The sequence below is a fragment of the Onychomys torridus genome, chromosome 8 (assembly GCF_903995425.1).
Source record: "Onychomys torridus chromosome 8, mOncTor1.1, whole genome shotgun sequence".
Lineage (NCBI taxonomy): Eukaryota > Metazoa > Chordata > Mammalia > Rodentia > Cricetidae > Onychomys > Onychomys torridus.
The window spans coordinates 108,330,498-108,347,592 of record NC_050450.1 but is presented as its reverse complement, the minus strand read 5'-3'; the positions used below and the strand labels follow the sequence as shown (position 1 = coordinate 108,347,592).

The following is a 17,095-nucleotide window of genomic DNA, read 5'->3' as shown; positions in this document are numbered from 1 at the left end:
TTTGTTTTTCTTTCTACTTTGTGGGTTCAGGGGATTAAGTTTAAGTCATTAGACTTGTCACATGCACCTTGATTTACTTGGCCTCCTGACTTATTTATTTATTTATCTGTTTATTTATTTATTTAATGAGCTGAGGATCGAACCCAGGGTCTTGCGCTTGCTAGGCAAGCGCTGTCTCTACCACTGAGCTAAATCCTTATTTTTATTTTATATGTATGAGTGTTTTATCTTCTTGCTAGAAGGGGCCATTGATTCCCTTAGAACTGGAGTTACAGCAGATTGGGAGTCATCATGTGGGTTCTAGGAATGGAAACCTATCCTTTGGAAAAGCAGCTAATGCTCTCAACTGCTGAGCCATCCTGCCAGCTCCTAACCATCTTATTTTAAACATATTCTATCAACCTCTGAGATAGTTTGAGTGAAAATGGCCCCATAGGCTCATGGAGACTGGCACTATCGGGAGATGTGGCCTTGTTGGAGTGAGTGTGGCCTTGTTAGAGTGAGTGTGGCATTGTTGGAGGAAGTGTGTCACAGGTTGGAGGCTCTGAGGTCTCAGACGCTTCGACTAGGCTAGTGGCTCACAGTCTCTTCCTGCTGCCTTCGAATTTGGATGTAGAACTCTCAGCTACCTCTTCAGCACCATGTAGGCTTGCCTGCTACCATGCTTGACAATGGAGTAAGCCTCTGAACAGTAAGCCAGCCCTGATTAAATGCTTTCCTTTGTAAGACTTGCCATGGTCATGGTTTCTCTTCAAAGCAATAGAAACCCTAAGACACCCTCTCTATCTACCCTTACTTTGGTTGTGTGTTTATCATTAATAGCTACCTGATGTTACATATCTGCAACCTGGTCTGCCTCTGGGGTACCTGCACCAAAGCAGGGGCCTATGTCCTTTCTACTCTATTCCCAGTGCAAAAGCCATGCAGACACTGTTAGCATGCAGTAAAATTTGTTGATGGAAAGAATAAGCCAAAATTTAAATAGCAGAGGCTAAAGAACATGTGTTATCAGCACTAATATTGGCAGTGATGATGGATTCAATGAAATTAAGAAGAGGGGAACCAGGGGTGGTGGTGTACACCTATAATCCCAGTATTCAGGAAGCAGAGGTAGGAAGATTTCAAACGTAGGAGACCCTGACTAAACATGGGCTTTGGATGTGGACTGGGTATGATGGCACACTCCTGTAACCCAGCTCTAGGAGGTGGAGACAGGAGAGTCAAAAGCTCAAGGTCAGGGCTGGAGAGATGGCTCAACAACTGAGTGCTCTCAATTTGATGCTCTTCCAGAGAACTTGGGTTTGGTTCCCGGCACCCACATGGTGGGTCTCAATCATCTGAAACTCCAGTTTCAAAGGAGCCACTCCCTCTTCTGCCTTTCTCAGGCACGAATGTGGTTTGGCATACATACATGCAGGCAAAACACTCATACACATTAACACATAAATTCTTGAAAAAAAAAAAAGTTTAGTCAGCTAGGTTGGCGTACGCCTTTAATCCTAGCACCTGGAAGGCAGAGGCAGGTGAATCTCTGTGAGTTCGAGACGAGCCTGGTCTACAACAAAGCGAGTTCCAGGATAGCCAGGGCTACACAGAGAAACCTTGTCTCGAAAAACAAAACAAAACACCCCACCCCACGAAAAAAACCAAAACAAATCCCCAAAACACAAAAACAAAACGAACCACCAAACAAATAAACAAATAGGCGCCTTTTAGCCTCTTAAAAGATTTCCATAAGGTCTCCTTCAAATCATTCCAGAAGTGCAAAAGAAGGTCCAGCCTGGCGGTGGTGGCGCACGCCTTTAATCTCAGCACTTGGGAGGCAGAGCCAGGAGGATCTCTGTGAGTTCAAGGCCAGCCTGGGCTACCAAGTGAGTTCCAGGAGAGGCGCAAGGCTACACAGGGAAACCCTGTCTCGAAAAACAAAAAACAAACAAACAAAAAAGGTACAGAGTATTGCTGGGAAATAGTGAAGACGGTATAGAACTTCCTCAACGGCTAGTTTTTGAGTGACATCTCGATGCTCTTTCTTCTTGGGGCTTTTCTGTATTGCTCGAACGTTCAGAAACAAGTCTTTTTTGCAGGCTTCTTCCGAACCCTGGGTCTGATGCGGGGGCCTAGGAGGCTGGGCCCAGACGCGCAGGGATGGGCGGAGCCGAGGTGATCGCGGCTCCACTTGCGCATGCGCGCGGCCGTTGGCGGGGCCGGAACCTTGTTTCGCCTGTGTGTTCGCCCGGCGGAGTGCGTTAAGCGAAGCACTGGACGTCGGCGGCTGGCGGATCCGGGCGGCGAAGCTGGAGCGACGGTGGCGGCGGCGGCGGGAGGCCGAGGCCGGGGCTGAGGCCGAGGCCGGAGTTGCGAGGCCTTTGGGGAGGCAGGCGGCGGCAGCCCGGGGCTCGAACCCGGAGGCAGGAGCGGCCACCATGGCCGAGAACATCGTGAGTGAGGCGGCCGGGAGGGAGCGGGGCGCTGGGATGAGGCAGCAGATTTGCCGGCGTCCTGGGCGGGCCCGCGCGGGACGGGGCTGGGCGCCCGCGGCTCCTCACCAGCCCTGGGTTTGTGGAGGTACCTTTGCTGAGCCTGGAGAGGCTGGCGGGAAGGAGGCCGAGGTCCGGATGGAGGCCCCCTCCTCCCTGCTGCCGCAGGTTGCTCCGAGGGACCCCAGCCGCCTCCCAGGCCCCGAAGCCAACCGGTTACGTCCTTCCTCCTGTCCTTAGGGCTTTCTCCTTCCCCATCCCAGCAGTGCCTCGTCATGATTTCACTCCGGAAGAGTAGTCGAGAGAAGGGCATCAGTAGGGAACCCCTTCCCCACAAAGGAAGTGGCCAAGGGGGCTAGACAGCACCCTGGAGGGACTGGCCCCTCCTTGGCAGAGACAACTTGAGTTCCTGTTTAAAAAGAGTGTAATAAAGAAGGCTGACTTCACTTTAGCCTGACAGTAGAGATTGCACCCCCCCCACCACCCACCACCATGAAATGTGTCCTTAAACCAAGAGAGAGGAAAACCAGCCCATAGCCTGGTTAGTTAACCTGTGGGAGCTTGTCTCCAAAGTAAATGTGGCAGGGGTTGGGGAATGGCGTGAGTAACAGGCTGGTCTGACAGAAAATTTGTGGTCAACACTAAGGGGTGTTTGGGATTTCTGGGAAATTGGAACCATGTTGGGTGTTTTAGGCCTGGGACAGTTCTGCAGTGTTTCCATACATTCGAAATAACATCACTTCTTTCTGGATTACATGGGCTTCCAGGGAAATTCAGCTCTTGAGGCTTTCTGTTCTATTTTACATTTTATCCCACACCACCCTTGACCTTGACATCTTCCTGCCACTGCTTCCTCACCGGGATTGCAGACCAGGGCTATCATTTCTGGTAGGTTAAGAGTTAAGGCTTTTCTCTGAGGGAAGCTTCTCTTTCCCCACAGCTTCATTTAGGGGTCTTCTGTTCTCTCTGTATTTCCCATCCTGAAGATGTGCAGAGAAACCTCAGAAAGGCTGACTTCATTTTAAAACTAAATGTACTAACCTAGATGACTTGCCTAGAAATTGGTGAGGTATCAGCAGTTAGAACTGCGTATTAAACTTTCTACACACTGTAATGATCTTTACTGAAGTAAAGTATTTGTTCAGGTATTCCAAAGGCTCTTATGGGTACTGGTGGGTCTTAAATTGACTTTCTTACTCAAGTTGTGAGGAATTAATAAGCTCTTCTGAAGTTGATTTCAGAAATTTTACTTTAAAAAAATATTTTTATTCTATGTGTATTGGTGTTTTGCCTGTATGTGTATCTGTGAGGGTGCCAGATCTCCTGGAATTGGAGTTACAGATAGTTGTGAGCTGCTATATGGGTTCTGGAATTGAACCCAGGTCTTCTGGAAGAGCAGCCAGTGAGTGCTCTTAACTGCTGAGTCATCTCTCCAGCTCCCAGAAGTTTTACTTTTAAGTTTATATATTTATGTGTATGGGTGTTTTGCCTGCATATATGTGTGCCACTTGGATGCCTGGTTCCCAAAGAGGCCAGATTAGGGCATTGGATCCCCAGGAACTGGCGTTATAGATGGTTGTGAGACACCCTGTGAGTGCTGGGAATTGAATCCAGATCATCTGAAAGAGCAAACAGTTCCCTCTCTCTCTCAAAAGAATTTATTTAACTTTATTGTATGTGCATTGGTGTGAAGGTGTCAGATCCTCTGGAGCTGGGGTTGCAAACAGATGTGAGCAGCCATGTGGATTCTGGGAATTGAACCCAGGTCCTTTGGAAGAACAGCCAGCGCTCACAACCGCTAAGCCATCTCTCCTGCTTGTTCCCTCACATCTAACTTATTCAGAATTGGTGTTCTCCATGTGGCCCATCTGTGTGTTTCATATGTTTTCTTTTGTAGCCTGTGTCAGAGGTTAATCTAAAACTTTCTTAGTACAAATTTCCTTCTTCTTAAATTCAGACTCCTATGCCATGTTGTAGATCAGGTAGAGTGACTTGCACTGTAGAATTCTTCTTTGGTAAACTAGATGTTGGGGCATAGGCCTGTAGTCCAGGACTTGGGAAGCTAGGCAGGGAGGATAGAGGACTTGAAACCACTTTGGTCTACATGGTGTGTACAACCAAACCCAAATCAACCAAACAAACGGGTTCTTCCTTGGGACCTCTTTCCCATAGTGCTTGGGTGACAGGCTCCCATCTCTGAGTAATTGGATGAAGAAGCATTTGTAGAGCCTTTTGTGGAACAATCCTTTTCTACACCATGTGTGGTGATATTTTATTTGTGCTGAAATGTGATTTTATTTGTACATTGATAAAGTTGCCTGGGGGTCAGAGCTAATAGCAAGCCATAGTAGAAGCCGGTTGGCGGCGGCAGCCTTTAATCCGATCACATGGCAGGCAGGGTCTGTGTGTTCAAGGACATAACCAGCTTGGAGACACACGCCTTTAATCTCAGTACCAGCCATAGAGGCCTGGAGGTCTGTATAGACAGGCAGTGACAAGGAGGTCATGTGGTTGGGTTTACAACCAATGAGAAGGCAGAACAGAAAGTCAATTAAAAAGACAAGACACACAGGAAGTAGGTCTCTTTCTCAGGGGAAGGATGGCAGCAGCGGTGTGTGTGTGTGTGTGTGTGTGTGTGTGTGTGTGTGTGTGTGTCTGTCTGTAAGTGTGTGTAAGAAGGTGGTCTTGGTCTTAGCTCTTAGCTACTGCTCTAACCTCTTGGGCTTTTAACTCTGCATTTATTTCTGTGTTTCTTATTTAATAAAACCATTTAGAATTACATCTACACTATGAATATGTATTACTCTCATTTGCTAATAAAAAGCTGATTGGCTGATAGCTAGGCAGAAAGAGATTGAATTCTGGGAAGAGGAAGGGGGAGTCAGAAAATGCAGAGAGGCAAGATAAGAATATTGTACTGAGAAAAGGTACCAAGCCATGTGGCTGAACATAGATAAGAATTATGGGTTAATTTAAGTGTAAGAGCTAGTAATAAGCTTGAGCTATCAGCCAAGCATTTATAATTAATATAAGCCTCTGTGTGGTAATTTGGGAAGCAGCTGCTGGGTATTTGGGAACAAGCAGTCTGTACAGGAAACGTCTGATTACAGAGCCTTCCACAGAGAAGCAGAGGTTTTCACTTTTTGACATGTCTCAGTGTTGAAGACAGATTGGAGAATGAAATATGTGCACATAGTTCCCTTACACTTATAAAGGTGTTTTTCCTAAGTATCAAATCCCAAGTGAAGAGTCCTAGAAATCAGAAGTCACTTACATTTGCAGTTAATACAGATGAGTGAGCAGGGTGAGGAAATGAGACAGATGTGGTTTGGAAGCAAATGTGTACACAATTTTATGCCCTTTAACAATCAGTATATTCATAGGGACTATCCAGAACAAAATTTAAATGTTGAACATACATGACAAAGCCAAGTGAAAGTCACCAAAAATTAAGAGACACGATTGTGCTATTTTAGAAAACTCACATTATTCTTAATTGTTTGATGAAAGTAGACAGAATTCAGTTGACTGTAAACCATTATGGAGTTCTGCGGTGTGTTAGTAGAAATCTTTAGACAATGCCTTGTCAATGTTTTCTATCTGCAAAGTATTTTCTATACAGTGTACCATTAATGACTGCTAGAGTAGGAAGTGCAGCAGCGGCTTTTTCTGAGGTGTTTTATGTCTTCCCTCTTAGCCCTTGGGTAGCCGGGCAGCAACTGCCTGGTTTGTAGGGCATGCCAGTTCATGCCAGCATAGTGAATGACATGTTCTCAGAAGGCTTGGATCAGTATAGAAACCAAGGCCTAGAAACTGGTCCATGTCTGGGAGTCTTGAAGGCAGCCAACATTTTTAGCTTTGCCTTGCCTTCGAAATACATTTTGTTAAGACTCTGCCTAGAAATCAAACTATTAATCAAACTATTAATAATAGAATTTATCATGGAATTAAGGGCCTTTATTTTAGTTTTTAATTAGTTTATCTTTTATTTTTATTTTATTTTGTGTGTGTGTGTGTGTGTGTGTGTGTATGTGTGTGTGTGAGAAATTTATGTACCCCACAACATGTAGGATTCTGTGGAGCAGAAGTGGGTAATTCATCCCAGGGATCTGGAGTTACAGACAGTTGAGAGCCTCCAGTAGGTACTGGGAACTGAACCTAATCTTTTGTAAGAGCAGCCATTGCTCTCAAGAGCTGAGCCATCTCTCCAGCTCTTTTATTTTTTTAAGATAATTTCATGTGATGCCCTCTTCTAACCTTGAAGGGCAATACATGCATGTGGTGCACAGACATACAGGCAGGTAAAACACTTATACATGTAAAATAAAATCTATCTTAAGGTGGTCTCATATGGCCCAGGCTGGCCTCTTCTTTTGCTCTTGCCTCCACCTCTGAAGTGCTTGGGATTACAGGTATTCCTACCATCTTTAGCTTTGAAGTTGTATGTTCTACATGAAACTATAAGGTGTTTGAATCAGGATTGTACTCTAGGCCACCTTTCATGTATTGATATGCCTCACCTCTCTTGTTTCCCCTTCAAGCAAAATGGAGTTGGGGATTCAAAGGGGGAGGACTGAGAATGAGGAGATGGTTTCATGGATAAAGGGCTTGCTATGCAAGCATGAGGAGCAGAGTTTGGATCCCTAGCACCTGTGGAAAAGCTGGACACAGTGGTGTACATCTGTAACTCCAGCACTGCAGGGAGTGGAGGTGGGAGGAGCCAGTTGATTGTTGGCCAGCCAGTGTAGCTGAAGTGGTGAGTTCCAGGTTCAATGAGCCCTGTCCCCCAAAACTATGTGGAGAGCAGTAGGGGAAGATGCCCCATGTTGACTTCTTGATACCATGTGGATGTGCACAAGTGGGTGTGCTTGTGCATATAGGTACACACACAACATACACACCAAAGAAAGGTGGGGAAGAGTGACTCTTACCTTCAGTTTCTACAGTCCAGGTGCCAAAAGACTTCAAGTATGAGTCTTTGTTTTGTTTTTTCTCAAGACAGGGTTTCTCTGTGTAATTTTGTGCCTTTCCTGGATCTTGCTTTGTAGACCAGGCTGGCCTCGAACTCACAGAGATTCTCCTGGCTCTGCCTCCCATGTGCTGGGATTAAAGGCGTGCGCCACCACTGCCCAGTGTGTGTGTGTGTTTTTTTTAAGTCGTTGTTTTTAATTAATTAGTTTATTTACTTATTTTTTATGTACATTTGGGTTTTGCCTGCATGTATGTCTGTGTGAGGATGCCACGTCCCCTGGAATTGGGATTGTAAACAGTTGTGAGCTGCCGTGTGGGTGCTGGGAATTGAACCCGGGTCCTCTGGAAGAGCAGCTCTTAACTGCTGAGCCGTCTCTCCGGCCCTTCAAGTGTAAGTCTTATAAAATGGATAGCTCATTAGGTACAGTAACCTCTCACTTCATTCACAATAGATCATCCGTGTCCAATCCCCGGATGGAGTGAAGCGGATCACAGCAACAAAGAGAGAAACAGCTGCAACGTTTTTGAAAAAGGTACCTGTGGCCAATCATCCAGGGTTGTTCCCTCCAGTGTGCCTGTCCGTGCCTTTTCTTGTTTCCTTTTCTCTCCTGCCACCAAGGTGTCAGTTGTGTGGCTTTTCTCTGTGTGATTGAACTGGCTACCTGCTGGATTGTTGTGGTGGGAGGGGGTAGGGGTGGGGAGGGAGAGGGAGATGGGGCAGACAGAGATAGAAAGACAAAGTCTCACTCTGTAGGCTGGCCTTGGACTCTAAGCAATTCTGCCTCAGCTTCCTGAGTGCTGCTGGGATTAAAGGCATGCACCACCACAATCAGCTCATTCTTTTTATTTATTTATTCATTCATTCATTCATTTATTTCAGCCCATTCTTTTTATTTATTTACTTACTTACTCACTCACTTATTTATTTTTTGGTATTTCAAGACAGAATTTCTCTGTAGTTTTGGTGCCTGTTCTAGATCTCGCTCTGTAGTCCGGGCTGGCCTCCCGAGTGCTGGGATTAAAGGTGTGCACCACTGCCAGCTATGATGTACTTCTTTTTATTTTATGAGTATTTTGCCTATGTGTATGTCTGTGCACCACATACATGCAGTGTCCATGGAAGCCAGAAGGTGTTGGATTCTCCTGGAACTAGAGTTACAGGTGGTTGTGAGCCACCATAATTGGTGCTGATAACTGATTCTGGATCTTCTGCAACAGCTTGAGTGTTCTTAACAGCTGACCCATCTCTCCAGCCCTGTTCCCCGACCCCATCTTTTTTTTTTTTTTTTTTAAATTATTTTTAATGTGTATGGGTGTTTTGCGTGCATGTGTTGCCAGGTTTCCAGGCATTGCTTGCATGCCTGTTTACCAGACATAACAGTGGGCTATTGTGACAATTTTGTCATTTTTAGGTTCACAGATTAGTACGTGTACCATATACATGTCTAGTGACTGTGGAAGCCAGAAGAGGTGGTCAGGTCCAGTTGGAATTGAGTTACAGATGGTTGTGAACTACTGCATGGGTGCTTGGAATTGAACCTGGGTCCTTTGGAAGAGCAGCCAGTGCACTTAACCACTGAACCATTTCTTCAGGATACCCCTCTCCTCTCCAGTTATTTTTCAGAGAAATTAAAGCCACATATTTATGACTCTACGTACAGGGAGTGATGGAGAGAGAGAGCTTGGGTCAGACCTAAAGTGGATGAGAAGTCTTAAGCAAAGAGAATAACTTTTGTTTTACACTTTGTACTGAAGACTAGCAAATTGTAGCCCTCCTCTTTTACATTGTTAATATAAGTAAGTAGAAGTAATATAATTCTCAACTCTATTTGCTATTAGCAGCATTTTATAACCAAGCACACAGTGTTATTTTTGAAGTTTTTTTTTTTTTTTTTTTTTGGTGAAGTATTTAAAATGTTAGAGGCAACCTTACTGATGCCCTTGCTACATTTCTTCAAATCTAAGACATAGATCCCAAAGAAATGTCACTATGTATACCTAGGAAACTAAAAATGGAATTACACTTGCTTTCCCTTGTCATTAGAATTTTATTTTGTGCTTTAGTACTTTTAAAAAGTTATTTGGAAATCATTTTAATTGTACATTATTCTTATGAATCCATAAGAAGGAAAAACTAATGAAATTAGTTCCTCTGTGCAGGTCCTGTCCCAAAGGGTCTTCTTCTGCCAGTGTTGAGAGGACACTGACTCCCAGTACCCAGGCTGTTCATTGCATTTTAACTAGCAGAGCTCAGCACCCAACTTTTCTTCTTTGGTCATTCCCTAATTGGCTTGTTTGGTGGGGTAGCAAGTTATGCCGTTGGGAGGGACAAGTTTACCCAAGCCTAGGCAGGCGTCAGCTTGGATACAGACTTGGGCTGTATCACCATGTTGTTTATAAGGTATGTCAGTGTTCACGATGGCATTATATGGCCATTTGTAACCTGTTCTAATGTAATTAAATTTATTTATTTATTTATTTTTGGCTTTTCAAGACAGGGTTTCTCTGTGTAACCATGCTGGCTGGCTCTCTTGGAACTCACTCTGTAGACCAGGCTGGCCTGAAACTCACAGAGATCCACCTGCCTCTGCTGGGATTAAAGGTGTGCACTACCACTGCCTGGCTTCCCTGTTTTTATTTTTTATTTTTATTATTATTATTATTTTTAACTAGGCTATGTTATAGATGTGGTTCTCTGCTACTAAAACAGATTTACATTTATGGTACTGGATGTTCTTTTTCTCTTTCCCTGTGTTACATATTTATTTTTATTCCACATCAAGTTTCTTGTATTCTTGCATTACTGTGAAACGTGTCTCTAGAGTGTATTCATTGCGCACTTCTGAAATCCATCCCCCTGAACAACAGCTTCCCTTTTCTCCTCACTGCAGCCCTGGTAGCCACCATTCTGTTTTCTTTTTCTGTGACTTCCAATACTTTAGATACCTCATGTAAGTGAGAATATACTGTGTGTGTGTGTGGTTTTGTTGTTTTGTTTGTTAGTTTAGTAATTAAAATCTCAACAAATGGTCTCTAAAACAGCGTCCTTGAATCCTTACAAACTTGCTTGGAAAGCAGGTCTTGAGCTCTATGAAACTTGTTTGGGCAGGGTGGCCTGTGCTCAATAGCATTTATATGTGGCTTTATGCTCTGTAAAGAAATGGATGTTGGCATGTGTGGTGAGATTGTTTATATTGAAAATAGCTCACAGACCAACACTTGGGAGTTGGAAGGAGGAAGATCAGGAGTTCAAGGCCAGCTCTAGCTGTATTCTAAGTTTGAAGCTAGCCCGAACTACTTGAGACCTGTGTTACTGTCTCTTCCACGTGGACTCAAGCCAAAGAAAGAGGCCCACTCATGGAGTCTTAGTGATTGGTTCATTTCAAGGTCTCATTGTCTGGTTTTCGGAAACCAGAACCCCAGAGCGCGTTTGGTAGGATGTTTAATGTCTGTTGAGTTAAATGATTTCATTGCTCCTGGTAGCACAATTGAGTTGATTGATAATCTACCCACCTCCTACTTCCTTGTCCTTCCTTCCTTCCTCTTTCTTTCCCCTCCTCCTTTCCTTGTTTTTGTCATGTTGTCAGGATCTCATTCATATAGTCCAGAACTTGTCGTGTAGCTGAGGCTAGTCTTGAACTCCTGATACTTCTGTCTCCATCCTCCCAGTGATGGGATCACCGGAGTGTGCTACTATGGCCAGCTGACATTTCTTTTTAAAAATACTTTAAAATCTTTTGCACTTACTTACTTACACTACCATTTCAACAAAATGGGTGGCGGTGGCATGCGTGACATGATACACATGTGGAGGTCAAGAGTCAGTTCTTCTACTGGGTGGGTCTAGCATCAAATTTAGACCATTAGATTTAGCAGCAGGCACTTTACCTGCTGAGATACCTTGCTAGCTGCAGCTGACTATTCTTTTTTTTTTTTTCTGGCTTTTTCCCCTGCCTCCTGAGTGCTGGGAACAAAGGCGTGTGCCATAATGCTCAGCAGCTGACTTTTCTTTCTTTTTCTTTTTTTGTTCCCTCCCTTCCTTCCTTCCTTCCTTCCTTCCTTCCTTCGCTTTTTTTTTTTTTTTTCTCAGACAGGGTTTCTCTGTGTAGCTTTGCGCCTTTCCTGGAACTCACTCTGTAGCCCAGGCTGGCCTCAAACTCACAGAGATTGGCCTGGCTCTGCCTCCTGAGTGCTGGGATTAAAGGCGTGTGCCACCATGCCCAGCAGCTGACTTTTCTTGATTGGTGGCATCATTCTATACTCCATTTTTTTCTCTGTTGTTAGGTTTTATGATTGGAATTGGGTTTTTACTATTGATTAAAAAGGAACAATTAACTTGCCTTGACTTTGGCTAGTTTCATCTCTTACATATTTATTATACAAGACCTTTGTTTCCCGTGGGCCACTTACTTGAATTGGCACTGGTATGATGAGTACAGGTTTTCTCCAGAGTAAAATGACAAGGGGTCTGTCTTGGTGAGCACTTCCTAACTTTCCAAGTGTTTTCCAGTGGTCTGGCAGCCCATGGTATGTCAGCTTGGATGTTTCATTACATTTCTGTTGTAGGTTGCAAAGGAGTTTGGATTCCAAAACAACGGCTTCTCAGTTTACATCAATAGAAACAAGACTGGAGAGATAACAGCATCGTCCAGCAAATCCCTTCATTTGCTAAAAATCAAGTAAGTGTCCAGCTAGTGGAAGATAGGCAGTGGGAGGGATTAGGTCCAATGCTCCAACTGAGGCTGCCTGGATTTCTCTTATCCTCTGGGCACTACTATAATTACGGCCCTGTTAACTGCTCACAGACAAGAGATTGTGTTGCTTGGCTGGTGTACAACAGTTGTACAAGACCAGCAGTTAGTGTTGAGCAGGTTTGACTATGGAATTCTGGAATGGTGTTAAGAGAAGGTTATATGGTTTTGGATACATATCTGAAGTAGAGCCAACCTCTTGTCTGGAGCAGAGGACTTACTTAGAGCGCGAGTATTTGGGGAGAGATCATGTCATGTCAGCCCCACTTATTAAGAAAACGGGGGAGATATATGGTGGCTCATATTTTCACTTGTTAGTGAGGCTTTGGCAAAGGCCTCTGACTCACACTTCTGTTTATGGTATTGGAACACAGTCATGTCTGTGACTACTTTGATGCTGTAAGTTCAGAGGTGAGTGATTATAACACGTAGCCTGCAGAGTTCAAAATGTTTGCTGTTTGGCTTTTTATAGACAAGCTTGTTCAGCCTCTTCTAAACTGGGCATCTGCATTAGTGAACAGTCTTTTTTTTTTTTTTTTTTTTTTTTAATTTTATATGTATGAGTGTTTACCTGCATGTATGGCTCAGTCTGCAGGCATTTGTCTGCATGTCTGTTTATTAGACAGAACAGAACAGTAGGCTATTCTGGCAACTTTACCACTTTTATTATAGATTAGGATATGTGGGGAACGGAAATATATAGTGATATCATTTATTTGTTCTGCAAAGACTTGGTTCCTGTTTGCCTATCCCTGTAATTAATCTTTCCTTATTGTTATTTGTGACCATTTCCAGGGTGGCCAAGTTCATATTTTCTTTGAGCTTTCGCAGAGTTTGTTGGTGTGTTTGTGTTTTTAATTTATTTGGGGGTAAGATTGGCCTTTAGTTTTTTTGTTTTTGTTTTTGTTTTTGTTTTGTTTTGTTTGACAGGGTTTCTCTGTGTAACAGCTCTGGCTGTCCTGGAACTCACTCACAGAGATGCACCTGGCTCTGCCTCCGGGGTTTGAGATTAAAGGGGTGTGCCGCCGCCGCCGCCGCCCCTGGCTGGTCTTTAGTTTTTTGTTTTTTTGTTTTTTTAATGGAGCTGGAAGTGGAACCTCTTGTCTGGAACATGGTAGTCACCCCTTTACCCCGAGCTGCATCCTGGTGAAGGGTTTTAAAATTTTGAGAATCAATCATTTCTTTAAAAAACTTTGTATAGCCAGGCATAGTGGCACACACCTTTGATGCCAGCACTTGGGAGGTAGAAACAGCCAGTTCTCTGTGAGTTTGAGGCCAGCCTGATGTACATAGTGAGATCCAGGACAGCCAGAGCTATATATTGAGACCCTGTCTCAAAACAACAACAACAACAAAATCTATTACATTTTATTTGTGCGTGTGCACAAGTATGAGCATGCTCTCAAGTGTAAGGTCATAGGACAATTTGGGGAAATGAGTTTCTCCTTTTGGTCCTGGAGGTTAAACTCAGGACATTGGTTTTGGGCCCCTTCATTCACGGAGCCATCTCACCATCTCACCAGCTTCCAGAGTCAAGTCATTTTCCAGAAATGTTATGGAAGTTTGGACGTACACTGCCATTCCCTCCCACCTGTGAGCCGTGGAAAGTCCTCATTCCGCTGGTCTTGCTGTCCTCATAACATCAGTACCTCTTTTACATGAGTGCAGTAAGAACAAAGGCGTGGCTTCTGTGATGCTCTTTTAATGTGTGTGAGTGTGTGTTACAGGTGGTTGTGGGCTGCCTGATGGAGGTGCTGGTAATTAAACTCAGATGCTGAGCCATCTCTCCAGCTGGGGCAGGGCTTTTGATGTTGCTATTGGGGATTGGATTTAAATCTTCACACATGTTAGGCAAATGTTCGAGCACCCCAAGTGCTGGGATTAAAGATGTGCACCACCAAGCCCTGCCTATGAGGTAAACTTTTTATTTTTTTGTTTTTTGGTTTTTGGTTTTTCGAGACAAGATTTCTCTGTGTGGCCCTGGCTGTCCTGGATCTATCTCTGTAGACCAGGCTGTCCTTGAACTCAGAGATCTGACTCCAGTGCTTCTGTTTCCCAAGTGCTGGGATTAAAGGCATGTGCCACCACCGACCTATGAGATAAAATTTGAAATATTTTAAAAATACATGAAAGTAAAGGACAGCAAGAGCTACATAGTGAGACCTTGTCTCAAAAAAGTTAAAAAGAGGAGCTGAAGTTATGGCTCAGTGGTTAAGAGCACTGGCTGCTCTTCCAGGGGACCTGGGTTCAGTTCTCAGCACCCACATGACAGCTCACAACTGTCTATAACTCCAAGATCTGACACCCTCACACAGACATACATGCAGGCCAAAACACCAATGCACATAAAATAAAAATAAATTATTTTAAAAACTTAGGGGGTTGGGGATTTAGCTCAGTGGTAGAGTGCTGAGGCCCTGGGTTCAGTCCTCAGCTCGAAAAGGAAAAAAAAAACTTAGAAAAAGTCCGAATTGAGTTTACTGACACACAGTCTTGGGAGACTAAGGAGGGTTATGGGTTTGAGACTGCCCCTCCCTCCCTCAGTGCGGGCTGCATTCACAGCTGCTCCTCTCCATCTCAACTCCTGCTCTATAGTGAGTCTGTTTTCAGTTTCCTGTTGCTTTAGTTTTGAGTTGGGATTTTCCTGTGTCAGAGCACAGATGCGCACCACCGCACCACTTTCACGTTAAAGACCCTGCTTTCCTTCTCTTGTCTTCAGCTCTGCTATCAACTTGCAGTAAGCACTGTTATGAACACCAGGCAAGCGCTATACCACTGAGTTGTGACTCCAGGTCTCTGCTCCCGACTTTTAAACTTTTTATTTTGAGGCAGTCTTTCTGTGTTTGTTGCCCAGGCTAGCTTCGCACTTGCCTTCTGTCTCAGTCTCCTGAGTAGCTGATTTATAGGCCTAGCCAAAACATTGTTTGATTCCCTTTCCCACTGGGCTGTTGGTATGTGGCACTTCAGGGTTCCATATCACTCCCAGCTCTTTCTTGGAAGGTTTCTGCTGCATTCTCTGGAGTTTGTGTCTGTGTCTTGTAATTCCAGCATTTGAGTCCCCCGCCTTCCTCTCTCTCTTAGCACTTGTTTCTGTCTACTCTTGCTTGAGGGAATTTATTTCCCTTGTCTCTTTGATTTTTTTTATTGGGAGAGGTGTGAGGAAGCGTAGTTGTATCTGATCCAAGTTAATTTTAGTGGCATTTGCAGTGTAAGCACAAGGGGGTGCTGTGGAGCTAAGGCTGCATCCCTTTCTGGTTTTGGTCTTCCAGATCCCCAAACAGCCAGATTCTACTCCATATGCAGGCCTCTGCTTAGAGCCTTGGAGGTAACTTCCCTGCTGTGCTTCTGGTGGAAGCAGACTGGATTTCTTCTTAGCTCCTATTTTGACCTCCTGGGTTCTCTTAGTTGTTCAGACTTCCCTTAGTCACCTGGGTTTTTTGTTTGCTTGTGACTTTTTTTATTGATGTTGATTTTCAGGATTTCTCTGTGTAGCTTTGGAGCCTGTCCTGGAACTCAATCTGTGGACCAGGCTGGCCCCAAACTTACAGATCCTCCTGCCTCTGCCTCCAGAGTGCTCAGATTAAAGACATCCACCACCCCCTGGCTTGTTTTGGTTTTTTTTAAGACAGGGTCTCATGTAATCTAAGCTGGCCTTGATCTTGAAATGAAGCTAAAATACCTTGAATTTGTAATCCTCTTGCTCTCACCTTCTCAGTTCTGGGATTACAGGTGTGCACTGGCAAGCCTGGCATTTGGCTTTATCTGGGAGTTTCAGGCTAACAGTCTTTTTTGTTTGTTTGTTTGTTTTGGTTTTGGTTTTGGTTTTTTGAGATAGGGTTTCTCTGCTTAGCTTTGCAGCCTGACCTGGAACTCACTCTGTAGACCAGGCTGGCCTGGAACTCACAGAGATTCACCTGCCTCTGCCTCCCGAGTCCTGGGATTAAAGTGTGCTGCCCGGCCAGGCTAACAGTTTTAGGGGGCAGGGAGCTCCAGGCCTAATCTGTTGTCTAGTGAACACTTGAAGTCTTGATCAAGTTCTTGATCCTGGCCTTGGCCAAGGGAGAGTGGCTGTGTCCTCTTCCATTCTTACCCACTTCACTGCCAGCTTTGGGAACCCTGGGTATTCTGTACCTTTAGAGCTCAGCAGCCTTTTTACAGTGCATTTGTTAAAATTTATCCAGGCTCTGAGCCGAGTAGTTTATGTCTAGAGGGTGTGTAGGAATATCTAATCCACTGCTAGAAGCAGAACCCTGGCTACAGTTAGGCAGTTTTATTGCCTATGAATTATGGAGGAATAAGAAGGCAAGAGCAGCTCTCAAAAGCTGCAGCCATGCTCCTGGGGCCTGCATGTTTGCAGTGTTTGCACTTGCAGACTCTGCTCTTCCTTTGGTTTGCTGTTCAGCACTGGGCCAGCTGTTCTTTTAGCTTTTTTCTTGTGCATCCTGTTGATGGCAGCTAGCTGAAAGTTTGCCAAATGTTCTGTCACCTCCTGTCTTCAAAGGCTGGAGCTGATTTAGTGCCACAAGCCATCTCTGGTCAGGCCTGACCCACGATGGGAAACATCCTTTAGCTACAAGTCATGTCAAGTTAGAGCACAGCAAGTAGACTTGTGGCAGCTCTTTAGGAAAGCAGACCTTCCACAGTCTTGGGACAGAAGGCTGTGCCTGGGATCTGCCCTATCAGAGTGAGTGTTGGCATCTGTTTGTGGGTATGTTCTTCACAGTGGCAGTAACCAGCAGACTTGCCCCTTAGCATGGTGAGCCTACCTCCCTGGGGAATATTAAGCCAAACTGGTAGTACACATCTGTAATCTTAGCACTTATAGTAAGTAGAGGCAGGCAGATGCTGAGTTTGAGGCCAGCCTGGGCTACATAGTGAGACAGGGTTTCTCTGTGT

At 44.6% G+C, this 17,095-nt stretch overlaps 1 protein-coding gene across 1 annotated transcript in view; it reads left to right on the top strand.

Moving 5' to 3' along the window:
* The first annotated feature begins 2,213 nt into the window (after positions 1-2,213).
* Nploc4 (NPL4 homolog, ubiquitin recognition factor) overlaps positions 2,214-17,095 on the top strand; it is a 55,761-nt gene continuing 40,879 nt past the window's right edge. The window contains exons 1-3 of the mRNA XM_036196619.1: positions 2,214-2,438; positions 7,901-7,981; positions 12,015-12,127. Of these exons, the coding sequence (XP_036052512.1) occupies positions 2,424-2,438; positions 7,901-7,981; positions 12,015-12,127 (209 nt within the window). The 5' untranslated portion in view covers positions 2,214-2,423. The remainder of the gene's footprint in view (positions 2,439-7,900; positions 7,982-12,014; positions 12,128-17,095) is intronic.